This window comes from Podarcis cretensis (genome assembly GCF_951804945.1).
Source record: "Podarcis cretensis genome assembly, chromosome: 5".
Taxonomy (NCBI): domain Eukaryota; kingdom Metazoa; phylum Chordata; class Lepidosauria; order Squamata; family Lacertidae; genus Podarcis; species Podarcis cretensis.
Window position 1 is genome coordinate 579,060 of NC_137174.1, and position 18,818 is coordinate 597,877.

The 18,818-nt window shown below is 41.9% G+C and overlaps 1 protein-coding gene across 21 annotated transcripts in view; it reads right to left on the reverse strand.

Annotated features, from left to right (window-relative positions):
• Positions 1 to 18,818, reverse strand: part of CCDC91 (coiled-coil domain containing 91) — a 185,715-nt gene that overhangs the window by 62,468 nt on the left and 104,429 nt on the right. For all 21 annotated transcript variants that reach the window (XM_079975262.1, XM_079975244.1, XM_079975252.1 and 18 more), the window contains one exon: positions 4,366 to 4,473. In XM_079975262.1, coding sequence (XP_079831388.1) covers positions 4,366 to 4,473 — 108 coding nt within the window. The remainder of the gene's footprint in view (positions 1 to 4,365; positions 4,474 to 18,818) is intronic.

An 18,818-nucleotide genomic window follows, 5' to 3' on the forward strand; every position in this document is an offset into this window, starting at 1 on the left:
AAGGCATAGCTGGGGATAGTAGAGCCTCAGAACTGTAGATTTGGAAGGTACCCCAAGGGTCATCTGGTCCAACCTCCTGCAATGCAGGAATCACAACTAAGAGTAATGGTTTGGTCTCTTTCAAAAGGTCAGTCACTGAGCAAAGAAGCAATTAAGGGAAACCTGCAGGGAGTAGGGGTAGTCATAGCTCACAGAAAATCCAGCTGCACAAAGAAGGACTTTCTTTCATCTGTCCTGAATCTTCCAATGCTCAACTTCATTGGATGTTCATGAGTTTTATTGTTAGAGGGAGTAAAGCTTTTATAAACGTCTAATAAACATCTTTTATAATTCTATGTCTTGCATAACTTTATAAATGTCTACTGTGTCACCTCTTACTTACCTTTTCTCTAAACTCAAAAGTCCTGAACGTTGCCACCTTTCTACATAGGGAAGTTGCTCAATCTACTCATTACTATAGCGACAAACTTCACGACCCCAAGCCTCTATCATTTTATGAACTTTAATTCAGAAGCTGAGCTCTCAGCTTGCTAACTCTCATGTTCTTTAATTCCCCCCTCATAAAAATGAGAAAGCACTCCATTTAAAAAAAACCAAAAAACACCACATTGCTGTTTCGAGACTACACCACCTTCCTTATTCTGTACATTTCTAGTGATTCTCCCCAGTGATCTAGAAGCTACAAGCAAGGCTCCCTTCTCAAGTATCACAAGCAAACACAGTATCCTACCACTATGCTGAACAGCTAAGAGGCTCCTGGGAGGCCAGAGAGACACTGCTGGAACAACTCTTGGGTTGGGGTAACTAGCTAAAATGTTTTAAACTGTTCTAATTTTGGTTCCCCTGTTTTGTTTTTGTCATTTAGTGTTGGCTAAATGTTGGCTAAACGGCGTTTCCGTGTGCGGCTCTGGCTCGCCAGAGCAGCGATGTCACGCTGGCCACGTGACCCGGAAGTGTCTCCGGACAGCGCTGGCCCCTGGCCTCTTAAGTGAGATGGGCGCACAACCCCAGAGTCTATCAAGACTGGCCCGTACGGGCAGGGGTACCTTTACCTTTACCTTTAAATGTTTAGTTGAGGTTGGCGGTTATTTTAATTTGGGTAACTGTAAACTGTTTATTGTTATTATTATTATTGTTAGTTTCTATTGATTTATTGGTCTGTTTCTTGCTTGTATAGGGTATTTTTTAATGTTTGATGTTTTGTTGTGACTTTATATATGTTGTAAGCTGCCCAGAGTGGCTGGGGCAACCCAGCCAGATGGGCGGGATATAATTTTAACCACCGCCACCACCAGCAGCAGCATTAGGATCAGGACAAGTATTAGTCACTTCCAGGATAAAATGCCTGAACACAGGACTGTGCTACTTTAATGTCTCAATAATCAGAGTGTGATTGAACTTTTTGCCAGATGACACCACCACTGAATTGAAAAATTCCCCTGTAAGTTACACTTTATATGAGACTGTTGCTGAAAAGTGTTCCATGTCATGTACTCCATCCTCAGTCTAGTGTTGGGGGACGCTTACCTGTGTTGCAATTTCCTAGGCCCCTTGACATTCTTCTTGCTGTGTCCCCCCCAAAAAAAATATCCTTTTGCACAGGACCATAGGCTTTTTTTTGGGGGGGGGGGAGTACCATTCCTGTGAATGGGGACTTTTTGCAAACCCTTTTTTGCTGCAGGGAGTGGGGGAAGAATTGATGGAGAAAGGGAGATAAAGTTTAAATGATTATGTGGATGATGTGCAGATGTTTGGAATGACAATATGGATGGATGGTGTATAGACAACTGCATATGTATTAGTGGGGGAAGAACAGAGGTGGCTTTGGCACCACCCACTTGTGGCTCTGACACCACTCACCATTGGCACGTAGCCCCCAGAATGTTACCCTCAAGCTGGAAAAGGTCCCTCAACCTTATATTAAAGGAAGGCAAAACTGTATGTGGATCACATAATTTCTGTCTGCACCTTTGTGAAAATGAAGCTCAAAACAAAAGTTCAGAATTAGGCTACATTTCTTCTGCAAGTAGTTCTTCAAGCAACAGCTACAGATGAAAACTGTTTGATGTAGAGTCAAATATAAATACGGTCTTGCGGTTTTTCATGATTCCTGGTAAAAAAAATCCAGGCAAAGGAAAAAATCTCTTTCCTGGAATGTGAGTCAAAGAAGATAATGTAAACAGATTTTATCATGTTCAGAAGCAGTTACTTTTTTATATTAAGCTTGTGTCTGAGGAATCACAGCAGGTACACAGCTGCATATAGTCGCAGCTACTTCAAATGACCCATCTATCAAGAACAAGATGAACTGAAATGCAGTACAGAACTGCTACAATCAAGGTTACAAACATGAAGGTGTAAACGAGCAGGCTGCATACTGTATGTCTAACTCAGTAACAGTTGCTAAAAATGTTCCTATTGCACTGAAAAACTATGTAGAAAAGTCAATTTCTCAGGAAAAATGTGTAAGTAAAGCTTCCCTTTGACCACATTAAGTAATCCTTCACATACCATTCATTACATGGCTTCACTGAGCTGGTACATATAAAATGCTGCTCAGTCTCCTGCCACAAAGAGTTATAAGGAAGGGCGTTCTATGGATTCATTAACTCCCCCCTAACAACTCCTCCTCTTCAGTTTTACCACATACATTGTCACAAACTATAAGGAGTGCCAAGATACAGTTTACAACCATGGTTAGAAACAGGTTTGCAAACCCTAATTCCAGTATGAGTGGGGTGGGAGAGCTGAAAAAAAATTCTATCTGTAACCAAAGCGGCACATTGGTTGCCAGATGTGAAATATATTGGCATTCTTTTCCACTCTCCCACCCCACTATATAGACATTGCACTAACAAAGATTAGTTGTAAAACTGAAAGGACAATGCTTGTGTGAAAGTGGAGGATTGAAGAGAATATGTTTGCTTTTCACCCACCATTCTAGCAGGTTCTGGATTAAGCATCAGCAAACAGACCATTAATGAATTGAAACCGTGTTTGATTGGGACACTTTGAGCCCTTGCACCTTTTATGTATGGTGCTTTGGATTTCTGATTCATTGAAACAGGGATAGGACTAAGCTGAAAGGCAAGGGTGGGGAACTGGATTCAACCAGCGGGCTGGATCCTTATCTCCAGCATGCCCTGCAGGCAAAGTTTAAAAGGTCGGGGGAGTGTAACCACCTAACATCTAATGTTACAATGGTACCAGATGACCAGTTTTCACCCACACAGCTTGCAGACGGCTGCATGTAGCATTTTGTAAAACAGCCATGCTAGGTGCTATGCACAGGCATTTGCAGGTGCCCACAAATGCATTTTTGGCCCAGCTGCCTTTGTACCTGCTCCACATCTTATATTATATACAAAGCCAAGAGTGGAACAAATGGCTGTGGCTTTGTTCCAACAGCCTCACAAGCCAAATGAATAGGTGTGGTGGGTCTCATTAGGACAATGGATCAGAGGTTCCCTACTGCTGCCATAAGAGTAAAAATATTGATTTCTCACTAAAGGGCCCTCTCTGCCCAAAATACCACATGGCAAATCACTACCTGGATAGCAAATTGTGGAAGGCTGAGGCTGTGCATGCACTATACCTTTAAAGCACATTTTTTTTCTTAACCAACTACAATGCCCAGAATTCTTTCAAGTAGATACAGTGGACGCTTGCCCTGTGAACGTGATCCGTGCAGGATGCACATTCGCAACCCGCAGCGGCGCGTCTGCGCACACACGGGTTGAGATTCGCCGCTTCTGTGCATGCGTGACCGCCGAAACCCGGAAGTAACCAGTTCTGGTACTTCCAGTTCTCGGCGGGTCCGTAACCCAAAAAAAGCGCAACCTGAAGCGTCTGTAACCCGAGGTATGACTGTACACTATATAAATTATAAATTATTATATAAAATGTGCTTAAAATGTTCTTTAAAGGTATAGTGGGTACCCAGGCTTACACAAAAGTTTAATTATTTCCCTCCAGACCAGTGAACCTCTCAACAGAGAGTTAAATTTAATTAAATAACATTTCATTGTTGCACCCAATTTATCTAAACATAGCCATACTATATGCTATGGTGGTTCATAATAGAATTATTATTATAATCAAAGGAACAGAGTGCAGAATTACACAATAATTTCAATACACCAAAGGAAGCTTTGGACTTGAGTTTCTCCAACAGCAGCCATTTAGGCTGCACAGCAAGAAACATTTTAAATCCCATAATGTATCTGGGATAAAATATGGATACTTAAAATGCAAGAAAATCCACTGTACATTTAATATGCCCTTATATGTCTAAGTAGCTCTTTGAATTCTGTCCCAGATATACATATTTTTATATAAACTTTTGCAAAGAGACATTGCAATTACTTGAGCAATAAGCAGTTCTTCACACTTTTGTGCCTGTTTTTCAATCACAGATGCATACTGTTTTTCAATGGTTTCTTTGCGTTGCTGAAGTGTAGACTGCAGTAAGGCCTGAAACAAAGATACAGCAGATTGGTATAAATGGAGAAGACAGTCAGCCTGTGACTATAAATGCATGCAAATAGAATTTGGTATCAAAGTACACCCACAGATATGTACAATTTCTAAGGCAAATGTTAATATTAGTCTAATGCAAGTTTTATATTTCTGCTAACAGAATTACATTCTTGCTTCTCATGTTCCTTTTTAGAATCTTACATTTGAAAGACTGGTAACAGATAGGGAAGGTGAGTAGTGCTGTTAAACAGATCCAATTCAGTGGGACCACACAAGACGAAATGCTTATGTGAGCCATGGAGGCGGCGGGGGGGCGGGGGGGGGGGGAACCAGACATATTTCCCTGACTGACAAAACTCCACATCCTCTCAGCACACACTGTTAGATCCCATGGGCCAAGCATGATCTTCACAACCACAAGTAAAAACAGATGGAAATTATGAGTTATTTGAAAACATAGAAGCAATGCCCCCAAAATAGTTCACACACCAACTTGAAGAGATCAGACATCAGAACTGTGAACATTAAGAAAGTGCCTCCCCCCCCCCAATAAACCCCACCAACATGCTAAAACAGCAGTATGACGCAAGCAGAATCAGAGCCATACCAGGCTCAGGTAAGCAAAGCAGGAGGGGGAAGGAATCAGCCTTTGAAAAGGGTTATAAGAGAAGCAAGCTCATATTATGCCCAGCAATTTCCTTTAGTTGATTGCTAGTCTTAGCTCTGTCTCATCCTTCCTGCAGTGGCACCGTCTAATTCAAATACTAATACCATATGCTATTTACGTTATTCCTTTAAAACGGATGTTCTATCCACTCAAAAGATATAACACTATGGTTAAATAGGCAACATAATGTTTAAATAAGTTTGACTGAACTATTTGCAATTACAATTATGCTAAAAGAGGCTTATTTTATAAAAAGCAGATCCTTGGCATGCACAGACAGCCAGGCAAGCAAGCACAGCATTCCAAATCTAAAATAGATTTTTGGTTTTGAAAAATAAAATATGTATTTGGTGGAAAGCATTAAGCAAGATGATGCATATATGCAAACAGCCTAGAACAACAAAAAACCACACTAGTCATTGGCATTTTCCAATTACGTGTCTCAGCAAATGCTGTTAATACACCTATTTGCTGCCTTTTAGCACTGTACTTGCCTCTCATACCCATACAGTGGTACTTGCAGGCTTTGACAATGTACTCACCAGGGCAATTAATTACTTCAGTTACAATGAGGTTCTCAGGTTTTGCAATTTTTGCGGCTTATCATCTCGAATTCTGAAGGTGAGAGACAGGGCAAGAGCCAATCTCTCCGTAGGTTACCTGTAGTTATTTTATCAATGCTAATCAACTAAGCAGGGAACCAAGATGAAAAAAAGCTAAATTGTTTTTAAGTACCAAATCTCTTTCCATCAGCAACCCTTGAAGTCAATGAGAGAATGGATAGCCTGTTTCCTAACTTAAGGGATTACTACTTCAGGCTAGCAGTTAAATGATAACCATTCTCTGTAAGGGTTTATTTTTATTATTTCTAAGGAAAAGCTTAAAAGCCACCTTGCTGCTGAAGGTCATTGATAACACTCAGTGTTATCAAAAGTAAGCAGCACTGCTTTCGTAAGTGAGCACCACTGAGCTTAGTGGAACTTACTCCATGGTAAGTTCCTACATATGGATAAGACTGGATTGATGCCACACACAAATGGTAGTCTTTAGGGTACTGCACGATTCCTCCATGAAAAACTGCAATTCTTCTTTCAACATGGCAATAAAATCTGGTAGCCAGAAAGTTAAAACAGGCATCTTACTAGCCAAAATACACATTTACCTACGCTGTAACGTTCACGTCAAATAACAACAATGTAGGTGTTTAATATTTGAGCATATATAAAGCACATATATTTCTATGTAAAAAAGAACAGTCAAGCATTTGAAGGGAAGTAGGAGATAAAAAGCTGTAGAATGACCAATGTCAAATGTTCAGCAACTTGCAAAACGTTTGACAACACAATCCTATATATGTCTACTCAGAGGTAACAAAGCATTGAATTATATAACTCCATCAATTTCACCAGTTAATGGGTGTGCCTGCTAGTCACATAAAGTAATGGTTAACAGTTTACAGTAAATGCATTGATCTCTTTCTCCTCTCTGCTAGCAAGTGGGAACAGCAAGTCTTGGGTAAGTGTTACATCAAAACCAGAGTTCATGGTTTGTTTCACTTTAAGCAAACTGTGATCTAAAGCCAAAGTTGGTTGTTTTTTTACCAACAGTAGGGGTGTTTTTGGTTAAGTAAACCACAATCCCTGTTTTGAAGTGGAAAGGAACAAAGCAGGAGCAATCTGTGTGCTTACAAAAAGTAATGATATGGATATGCAGTCAATATCCACAATTAAAATGCATATAATTTTGTTGCATTATCATGATAGGACTGGGCTTCACAGTTGGCTAGTAGAAACCAGTGCTTGGCTACAAAGCCCAACTGTAATTCTAGGTACTTGCAGCACATCTTTTTTCAGTAAAAATTAAACTTAGTTTTTCAAACACCAACATTCTTAGAGCAAACAAGCTTAGGGTAAACCTCTTAAGAGGTGTTTTGTTTTGCCAATTCAGAGCTATACAGTGCTACCTATAGTTACGAACTTAACTCATTCCGGAGGTCCATTCTTAATCTGAAACTGTTCTTAACTAGAGGCGTGCTTTCGCTAATGGGGCCTCTTGCTGCTGTTGCGCTGCCGGCATACAATTTCTGTTCTCATCCTGTGGCAAAGTTCTCAACTCAAGGTAACTCTGAGGTTAGCGGAGTTTGTATCCTGAAGCGTTTGTAACTCGAGGTATCAGTGTATAGATTTCAAACCAAGCTAAACATGGGTAGTGCTATCTAACAGGAATATTATTAAAATTATCACATGTATATAATAATAATAATTAATAATAATAATAATAAATAATTTATAGCCGCCCATCTGGCTGAGTTTCCCCAGCCACTCTGGGCGGCTTCCAACAGAATATTAAAATACAATAGTCTATTAAACATTAAAAGCTTCCCTAAACAGGGCTGCCTTCAGATGTCTTCTAAAAGTCTGGTAGTTGTTCTCTTTGACATCTGGTGGGAGGGCGTTCCACAGGGCGGGTGCCACTACCGAGAAGGCCCTCTGCTTGCTTCCCTGTAACTTAGCTTCTCGCAGGGAGGGAACCGCCAGAAGGCCCTTGGCACTGGACCTCCATGTCCATGCAGAATGATGGGGATGGAGACGCTCCTTCAGATATACTGGACCGAGGCCGTTTAGGGCTTTAAAGGTCAGCACCAACACTTTGAATTGTGCTCGGAAACATACTCGGAGCCAATGTAGGTCTTTCAAGACCGGGGTTATGTGGTCTCGGCAGCCGTTCCCAATCACCGGTCTAGCTGCCACATTCAGGATTAGTTGTAGTTTCCAGGTCACCTTCAAAGGTAGCCCCACGTAGAGTGCCTTGCAGTAGTCCAAGCGGGAGATAACCAGAGCATGCACTAATCTGGCGAGGCAGTCTGTGGGCAGGTAGGGTCTCAGCCTCCGTACCAGATGGAGCTGCCCTGGACATAGAATTGACCTGCACCTCCATGGACAACTGTGAGTCCAGAATGACTCTCAGCACACCTGGTCCTTCAGGGGCACAGTTACCCCATTCAGGACCAGGGGGTCCCCCGCACCTGCCCGCCTCCTGTCCCCTCAAAACAGTAGTTCTGTCTTGTCAGGATTCAACCTCAATACAGTGGCACCTCGGGTTATATACGCTTCAGGTTACATACGCTTCAGGTTACAGACTCCGCTAACACTGAAATATTTTTTTAAAAAAATAATTTTTATTAAGTTTCAGATTACCAAATTAAACACATCAAACCAATTAATCCAAATTATAACAATACATATCATGTAATCCAATTGTTTTCCAAATTATAAATTTTTGTGGGGTGTACCCATGCTTCTTGATCGGCAGGAGTCCAATCCTCGAATATTTGTGCTGCTTTCATCTTAAGAATGATATTTCCAGTTCCCTCTTCTCAATCCTTGTCGTTACTCATTTTCCTTTTCATTCACCTCCGAGTTGCTCCGCAAGTGGGTTGAAAAAAACAGTCTTATTTGTGTTTCTGTGTGGGCTTTGTACTGCTCTCTAGTAAATCACTCTCATCCAATAGTCCAGGCATTTCCGCTCGAGCAAGCAATCGCCATCTTGTCGTTCCGATGAAATACAGTCTAAAAGCTCGCTCTTTAGCTATCCCGACCTGTTGCATCGTAAATTAGTTTTTTTCCAGGAGGGCTGCCCCTTCCAGTTTGCAATCTCATCGAAAGTAATAAATCTTCGGCTCGCCCTCCCCAAGACCAAACCTCCTGCAACACAGTATCAAATGCTCGTATCAAATCTCCATTCTTACTGTGTCACAGGAGAACCCTTCTTCTTTCCAAATCCTTCACAGGGTAAAACCTTTAAGTTCATATCATTCTCACACAATTCATTTTTAGTTCCATTTGCAATTAGTTGCTGTGACGGATCTTCTAAGAGGGAGGGTTATTAGGTAATCACATAGAGCAAAAAAATAAAAAGTCGTTCCTCCCCCTTTTCATTTCCGTTGCATTCCATTCCACATACCATGTCTGTAGTACTTTGATGTAATCTTCCATCTCAGTCTTCTTCATTTCAGTGGTAAAATTGTTAGCAGATAAGAACCTCCTGCCTCTCTTGAAGCATGTGCGTTATCTTTCACCAATTTTTTTCCTTTTAAGTAACGCAACTAGTTTCGCACCTGGAAGCAGCTTCGCAGGAGTTCCGAGGCCCGCCGACGGTTGTGCACCCAGTGCCTCACCCCCTCCTTCTTCTGAACTCGGGGGTGATTTATGGCAACAGCGGGTGAAAACTGCATCTCTCCCCCCTGGAGAGATGAAGGGAGACTGATTTACTCCCCATAATCAGCCTCTAATTACCTTGTGCAGGCTGGATAGATGTTAATATCCGCCGTCTTCCAAGGCGCCCCTAGCGGCCCCCCCGCTAACCCAGAAATAGTACCTCGGGTTAATAACTTTGCTTCAGGATAAGAACAGAAATCCTGCTCCGGTGGCACAGCAGCAGCAAGAGGCCCCATTAGCTAAAGTGGTCTTCAGTTTCATGTTAAGAACGGACCTCCGGAACGAATTAAGTACTTAACCCAAGATACCACTGTATATCCTAACCAATGATACTCCAATTTTATTTTTATTTCAGTTATTATTTATTGAAACATTTTATCCCATCTTCCGATTTAAAATTTCCAAGGTAGCTTTCAAGAACCAATTAAAGGAAGGACAGAGTAAGAGAAGTACATTTTTTTAAAAGCAGCACACACCTAGAATAGAACCTGTAAGGTGATCAGGTGTCTTAAGGTGTCCAAATGCATAGCAAACAAAAGGACAACTTTTTAAAATACACAGCAGTTTATTGAATGAAGATTTATTGGATGACAGTAATTTTTCATAAGGGACGCAGGTGGCGCTGTGGGTTAAAGCCTCAGCGCCTAGGACTTGCCGATCAAAAGGTCGGCGGTTCGAATCCCTGCAGCGGGGTGCACTCCCGCTGCTCGGTCCCAGCGCCTGCCAACCTAGCAGTTCGAAAGCACCTCCGGGTGCAAGTAGATAAATAGGGACCGCTTACCAGCGGGAAGGTAAACGGCGTTTCCGTGTGCGGCTCTGGCTCGCCAGAGCAGCGATGTCACGCTGGCCACGTGACCCGGAAGTGTCTCCGGACAGCGCTGGCCCCTGGCCTCTTAAGTGAGATGGGCGCACAACCCCAGAGTCTGTCAAGACTGGCCCGTACGGGCAGGGGTACCTTTACCTTTACTTAATTTTTCATAAATCGCAAAAAAGGCACTGGGAGATTATTTTGAATTAAATCTTGATAATGGAACCAAGCTGCAAACAGTATGGGATGCCAGTAAGGCAGCTATGAGGGGACTGCTTATCCAACAAAACTCAACCAAGAAGAAATTAAGGGAAAAGGAAAAAAAGGAAATATTGGGTGAAATATTAGAGAAAGAAAAAGAATTAATAAAAAAACCAAATAAGGAGACAGTTAAGCAGGCAATTAAATTATTACAAACACAATATTTAATGATGATTAATGAGGAAATAGCGTGGAAAATTAGAAGGATGAAACAAAAGTACTTTGGACATGCCAACAAGCCAGGAAAACTGCTGGCATGGCAAATGAGGAAAAGTGAGCAAAAAAATTATATAAATAAGATAAAATCCAATGGCAAAGTCACAGATAAACCAAAGAAAATAAGGGAAGCCTTCATTAAATATTTTACTGAATACTGAAAAGAAGATGTTGATGGAAGAATATATAAAAAGTAGTAACCTTCCAAAAATAAAAGAAAAACTGACATTATTTAATGCTGAAATAACAGTGCAGGAATTTTTAGAAGCAATAAATCAAGTAAAGACAGGTAAATCTCCAGGACCAGATAGAATCTCAGCAAAGTATTATAAAAATTTAAGTGAACAGCTTGTGGTTCCCTTAAAGGACATGATGAATGAGATTTTAAAAACGGAGGAAGTCCCAAAAAGATGGAGAGGAGTATATAACATTAATCCTAAAACAAGATTCAGAGATAATTTTAGTTAAAAATTATAGGCCCATTTCATTATTAAATAGTGATATAAACTGTTTGCATATATTTTAGCCAACAGATGGATTTTTATTTTTTTTGGAAGAATATACACATTAAGATCAAGCAGAATTTCTCCCAGGTAGACAAATGAAAGATAATATTAGGAATGTTTTAAACGTAATAGAATACCTGGAAGTTTGAAATTAAAAACAAGCTGCATTGATGTTTATAGATATAGAAAAAGCATTTGATAATGTTTCTTGGGACTTTATGAAAAAGTCCTTGAAGAAATGGAATTTGGAGAAAAACTTAATATGGGAATCCAAGCTATATATTCAGAACAGAATGCAAAACTAATTATTAATCAGGTGATAACAAAGCAATGTAAAATAAAAAAAGCAACCAGACAAGGATGTCTATTATCACCACTCTTGTTCATTCTGGTCCTGGAGGTTTTAGCAAGAAATATTAGAGCTGACAAAGATGTGGCAGGAATAAGAATAAAGAAAAGTGAGTATAAATTGAAAGCTTTTGCAGATGATTTGATTACTGTAGAAGATCCAAAGAATTCTCTCCCTAGGGTAATAGAAAAAAATCAAAGTTTAGACAGGTGGCAGGTTTTAAACTTAATAAAAATAAAACTAAATTGTTAGTCAAAAATCTTAAAGGAAGGAGCTATCAGAATCTATAGACATAGAAATCCATAAAAAGGTAAAATATTTGGGAATATGGTTGACGAAAAAGAATCACAATATCTACAAAGATAATTATGGAAAAAAATGGAATGAAATAAAAAGGTATCTACAAATATGGAACAGGATGAATCTTTCCCTTTTAGGAAGAATTGCAGCAATTAAAATGAATGTACTACCAAACATGTTCCTCTTTCAGACAATACCGATAATAAGTTATAATGTCTGTTTCAAAAAATGGCAAAAAGATATTTCATAATTTATCTGGAGTGGGAAAAGACCAAGTATAAAGCATAAAATACTTACAAATTTAAAATTTAAAAGAAAGAGGAGACTTTTCCCTTCCAGATTTTAAAATTTATTATGAAGCAGCATGATAATTAAAATTTATTATGAAGCAGCATGACAGTAAGAGCTGTTCGACAGTGGAATTTGCTGCCAAGGAGTGTGGTGGAGTCTCCTTCTTTGGAGGTCTTTAAGCAGAGGCTTGACAACCATATGTCAGGAGTGCTCTGATGGTGTTTCCTGCTTGGCAGGGGGTTGGACTCGATGGCCCTTGTGGTCTCTTCCAACTCTATGATTCTATGATTCTATGATTCTATGATTCAGGATTGGATCAAATTGGAAAAAGAAGAGGCAATAGAGTAGGAAGGACATGATATGTCACACATACTTGTGGTATGAGAAAGCAAAGGAAAAAAGGATTCCACAATCATATAATAAGAAATCTTTAATAAGGGTATGGGAAAAATACAAATAATTATTGGAATCCAAACCCCTGTGGTGGTTATCACCCACTGAAGCATTATCAGTTAAAATGTCAACAATGGAAATTCTTGATAGTAGGCATCTATGCACCAAATGAAGGAAAAATTTTAAGAATTTTTTAAGAAGTTAGATGAGACTCTGATGGACTATATGGATTACAATATGATTTTGATGGGAGATATGAATGGAGTGGTATCTACAAACATGGACAAGGCACAGAGACAGGTAATTACCAAAGATGGTAGACTACCAAAAACCTTCTTTGACATGACTGAAAATATGGATTTACTCGACATCTGGAGAATGACGAATCCTCTGGGAAGAGAGGGAACTTTCTTTTCTGAAGCTAAAATGACATGGACAAGAATTGACCAAATTTGGGTAACTAGAGGACTGGCTCTGAAGACCAGCAAAGTGGAGATTTGCCCCAAAACTTGTTCTGACCATAATGCTGTGAAGATGGAATTGAAATTGATGCCAACTGGTTCTTTTAGATGGAGGATGAATGATACTTTATTTAGGAATGAAGAAGTGACCAAGAAGGCCCAAAAAACTTTGAGAGATTATTTTGAGATAAATATGAATACTACAGTGGAAAAAAGAGTAATCTGGGACGCAAGTAAAGCAGTTATGAGAGGATTTTTGATACAACAGAATGCAATTAAGAAGAGAACTCAAAATGAAAAAAAAGATAAAATCCTGGAGAAAATAAAGGAGAGAAGAAACTGAGAGCAAAACCAAAGTCACAGGGGATCCTGAAAGAGATAAAGTTATATCAAGTACAATATATGAAAATGATGAATCAGGAAATAGAATGGAAGATTAAACAGATGAGACAAAAGACATTTGAATCGGCAAATAAGTGTGGAAAATTGTTGGCTTGGCAAATGAAAAAAAGACAAAAACTTAATACTATTACGAATTTGGAAGTGGAAGGAAAGAATATACAGAACCCAGTGGAGATCAGGAAGTGCTTCCAGAGGTATTTTAAACAACTTTATACACAGGAGAAACAGAAAGAAATGGACATTGATCGATTTTTGAAAATAAATGGACTACAGAAAATCTCTCAGGAAAATAATGTTGAATTATAAAATAACGGATCAGGAAGTGGAAGGGGCCATCCAGAACATGCAATTGGGTAAATCTCCAGGACCGGATGGTTTGACTTCAAGATATTACAGATCTTTGAAAGAATGGTTAATACAACCATTGAAGGAAGTTTGTAATGAAATATTGGAAGGGAAAAGGGCACCAGAGTCGTGGAAGGAAGCATATATTACACTTATACCGAAAACAGAGACTGAAAAGACACAGCTTAAGAATTACCGCCCCATATCGCTGCTTAATGTGGATTATAAAAATTTTGCAGACATTTTGGCTAAAAGATTAAAAAAGGTGCTAGTAGAAGAAATCCATAAAGATCAAGCGGGCTTTCTCCCGGGCAGACATTTGTCTGACAACAACAACAACAACAATAATAATAATAATAATAATAATAATAATAATAATAATAATAATAAATTTTATTTATATCCCGCCCTCCCCAGCCGAAGCCGGGCTCAGGGCAGCTAACAACACTAAAACAGTATGACATTATAAAACATTATAAAAATGAATTAAAATCAAAATTGATGGCAACCATAAACTAAAGTTTTGTAAAGATTGCCAGAGGAGAGGGTCAGGCTGCGCCCTGACCAAATGCCAGGTGGAACAGCTCTGTCTTGCAGGCCCTGCGGAAAGATGTCAAGTCCTGCAGGGCCCTTGTCTCTTGTGACAGAGCGTTCCACCAGGTTGGAGCCGCAGCCGAAAAAGCCCTGGCTCTAGTTGAGGCCAGCCTAACCTCTCTGAGGCCTGGGACCCTCAAGGTGTTTTTATTTGAAGATCGTAAGTTCTTCTGTGGGGCATACCAGGAGAGGCGGTCCCGTAGGTACGAGGGCCCTAGGCCGTATAGGGCTTTGAAGGTTAAAACCAGCACCTTAAACCTGATCCTGTACTCCACCGGGAGCCAGTGCAGCTGGTATAGCACCGGATGAATGTGATCTCTAAGCGAAGACCCCGTAAGGAGTCTCGCTGCGGCATTCTGCACCCGCTGGAGTTTCTGGGTCAGTCTCAAGGGCAGCCCCACGTAGAGCGAGTTACAATAATCCAGTCTGGAGGTGACCGTCGCGTGGATCACAGTGGCCAGGTCAGGGCGAGAGAGGTAAGGAGCCAACTGCTTAGCTTGGCGGAGATGAAAAAATGCCGCCTTTGTTATAGCTGCAATCTGCGCCTCCATGGAGAGGGAGGTATCGAAGATTACACCCAAACTCTTAACGGACGGTGCTGGCACTAACTGCACCCCCGCAAGAGATGGGAGTTGCCCCTTCAGTCCCATGTCGTCCCGTCCCAGCCAGAGGACCTCTGTCTTCGAAGGATTTAACTTCAACCGGCTCCCACGTAACCATCCAGCCACAGCCTCCAAGCATCTGATCAGTGTGTCTGGGGCCGAGTCCGGGTGGCCGTCCATCAACAAATAGAGTTGGGTGTCATCAGCATACTGATGGCAGCCCAACCCAAAACTCCGGACAAGCTGGGCGAGGGGGCGCATAAAGATGTTAAAAAGCATCGGGGAGAGAATCGCACCCTGAGGCACACCACACACCAAGGAGTGGCGGGATGACAATTCCCCCCCAAGCGCCACCCTCTGTCCCCGACCAGAGAGAAACGAGCGCAGCCATTGAAGGACTGTGCCCTGGATCCCCACGTCGGCAAGGCGGTGGTCCAAGAGTTCGTGATCGACCATGTCGAAGGCTGCTGACAGGTCTAGAAGAATCAGCAGCCCCGACCCGCCTCGATCCAGCTGCCTGCGGAGATCATCTGTTAGGGCGACCAGAGCCGTCTTGGTCCCATGACCAGCGCGGAAGCCGGACTGGAATGGATCCAGAGCTGATGTTTCATCCAGAAACCTACCAAGCTGTTCAGCAACCGCTCTCTCAATCACCTTACCCAGGAATGGAAGATTCGAAACCGGGCGGTAATTGGATAGATCTAAGGGATCTAATGATGTTTTCTTTAAGAGCGGGCGCACCACTGCCTCCTTCAGTTCCCCTGGGAATGTCCCGGTGCCAAGGGCCAGATTGATGATATCCCCCAGGGGGGCCCGCACCTTGTCTGGACACGCTCTAATCAGCCAGGACGGGCACGGGTCGAGAGGACAGGTGGTGGGCTTTCCAGCTCGGAGGAGTCTGTATACATCAGCTGGGGATATCCAGTCAAAGTGGTCCAATACTGAACCCAAGGACAGTCGAGGGGCCTCCAGTTCCTTTATTGTATCCAAATTGGCAGGGAGGTCATGGCGGAGCAACAAGACCTTCTCCGCAAAAAAGCTCGCAAATGCCTCACAGCTGTGTGTCAGATTGTTATTTAAATTTGGCTGTCCTTCGAGGGACGTTAAAGACCGAATTATACTAAATAATTGCGCCGGGCGAGAGCTAGCGGATGCAATGGAGGCCGAGAAGTAGGACTTTTTAGCGGCCTTCACTGCCATCTCATAGGTTTTCATAAAAACCCTATAAGATGTTCTTGAAGCTCCGTCACGGGCACCCCGCCATACTCGCTCTAGCCGCCTGAGGTCCCGCTTCATTTTCCGGAGCTCCTCGGTAAACCAGGGATAAACCCCCGGTCTCTGCGGGGTCGGTAAACCCCCGGTCTCTGCGGGGTCGCAGAGGGCGCTTAGGTGCGATCTCATTGATGGCTGCCAGGAGCTGGGTATTCCAGGCCTCAACAAGCTCAGTCAATGAGTCGCCAGGGGGAGAAAGGTCCCGCAAGGCTTGACGGAATCTATCAGGGTCCATCAGCCTCTGCGGGCGAGCCCAAATTGGCTCGCCACCCAAGCAGGGTGGGGGTGGAACGTCAATCCTGGCTTTCAGAGCATAGTGATCAGACCATGGCACCTTCATCGAAGGAAACATGATCACATCTATACCGACGCCAAAGATCAAATCCAGCGTGTGGCCTGCTTGATGTGTGGGGCCCGAAACAAACTGGGAGAGCCCTAATGTCGCCATGGAAGACACCAGGTCCAGAGCCTGTGAGGAGGGAGTGGCATCAGCATGGATGTTGAAGTCCCCCAATACCAATAGGTTAGGGAACTCCAAGGCCCAGCCGGCCACCGCCTCCAGCAGGCCTGACAGGGTGGCTGCTGGTGCGCTAGGTGGCCGGTACACCAGCCAGACAGCCAAGCTCACCTCGGAGCCCCACACTAGGCCAACACATTCAATGCCGGGGATCGATGGCGATGGTAGAGCCCTGAAAGAACAATCTTCCCGGATTAATAACGCCACCCCTCCCCCCCGGCCCACAGTCCGCGACTGGTGAAGGACGGAGAAACCCGGGGGCGCCATCTCTCGTAAGGTAACAGTATCCCCTTCGCGCACCCAGGTCTCAGTCACACATGCCAGGTCAACCCCCTGCGAGGTGAAGAAATCTCGCAGGGTGGCGGTTTTGTTGCCTATAGACCTGGCATTGCACAACACCAGTGACGGAGGTGAGTAATCCTTGCTCACCCTACCCTCGTCTCTCGGGATGGGGCGCAGATTGGAAGGGGTACGAGCATATCCGTATCTCGATCCCCTTCGCCTATGACATCTGCCCCCACCGCCATACCTCCCTCGCCCCTCCACAGTAGGAATTAGGAACATAATTAATATTATTATTATTAGGAACATAATTAATATTTTAGAAAAACTACAAGTGAATATTAATACTAAGGCAGTTCTGATATTTGTGGACGTGGAGAAAGCTTTCGATAATATTTCTTAGAGTTTTATGAAGAAGAATTTACAGGGAATGGGGGTAGGTCAAGTTTTTGAAAATGGTATAGGTGCAATTTATTCAGAACAAAAGGCAAAATTAATTGTGAACAATGTAGTGACAGAAGAGTTTAAGATTGAGAAAGGAACACGACTAGGTTGCCCAATCTCTCCATTGCTTTTCATATCGGTCCTGGAGATTTTGTTAAACATGATTAGAAAGGACCAATTGGTTAAAGGTATACAAGTGGGAGCTAAACAGTACAAACTGAAAGCATTTGCTGATGACTTAGTTTTGACTTTACAGGGGCCAGAATCTAGTACCAAAAGGGTACTGGAACTGATTCAAGAATATGGACAGGTAGCAGGCTTTAAGTTGAACAAAATGAAAACTAAGGTCTTTAGAGAAAAATTTAACTATGAATGAGAGAGAGAAGTTCCAGGAGGAGACAGGATTTACATTGGTCAAGAAAGTGAAATATTTAGGAGTTAACATGACTGCCAAGAATGTGAATCTGTTTAAGGATAATTATGAAAAATGTTGGAATGAAGTGAAAAAGGATTTAGAAATATGGTCAAATTTGAAGCTATCTTTGCTAGGTCGAATTGCTGCGATAAAAATGAATGTATTGCCAAGGATGTTGTTCTTGTTTCAAACACTGCAAATTATAGACAAGATGGACTGTTTCAAGAAGTGGCAGAGAGATATTTCCAGATTTGTCTGGCAGGGCAAGAAGCCTCGAATAAAATTTAAGATATTAACTGATGCTAAAGAAAGAGGTGGATTTGCCCTGCCAGACCTTAAACTTTACTATGAATCAGCTGCTTTTTGCTGGCTGAAAGAATGGCTGCTTCTTGAAAACACTGATGTGCTGGATTTAGAAGGTTTTAACAATGTATTTGGTTGGCATGCATATTTGTGGTATGATAAGGTAAAAGCACATAAAGCGTTTAAAAACCATATGGTTAGAAAAGCACTTTTTAATGTTTGGATAAGATATAAGGATTTGTTAGAAAATAAAACCCCAAGATGGTTGTCACCAATGGAAGCGAAGGCACAGAAAAAACTCAATATGGAGGCCAAATGGCCGAAATATTGGGAAATTTTGGAACAAGAGGGAGACAGTAAAACTGCAGAGCTTTGAAAAATTAAAAAACAAAGTGCGAGATTGGCTCCATTATTACCAAATAATGGAGACATATAATTTGGATAAAAAAGTTGGCTTCCAGGTGGAAAAATCAAAATTGGAAACAATTGCTCGATCCCAAAATTAAGAATTTGTCAAGAATGTATAACTTGCTGTTGAAATGGAACACTCAGGATGAAATGGTGAAATCTGCTATGATTAAATGGGCACAAGTTGTTGGACATAACATTATGATGGCTGACTGGGAACAGTTATGGACCACAGGTATGAAATTTACGGCATGTAATGCCCTAAATTTAATGAAAATGACTTACA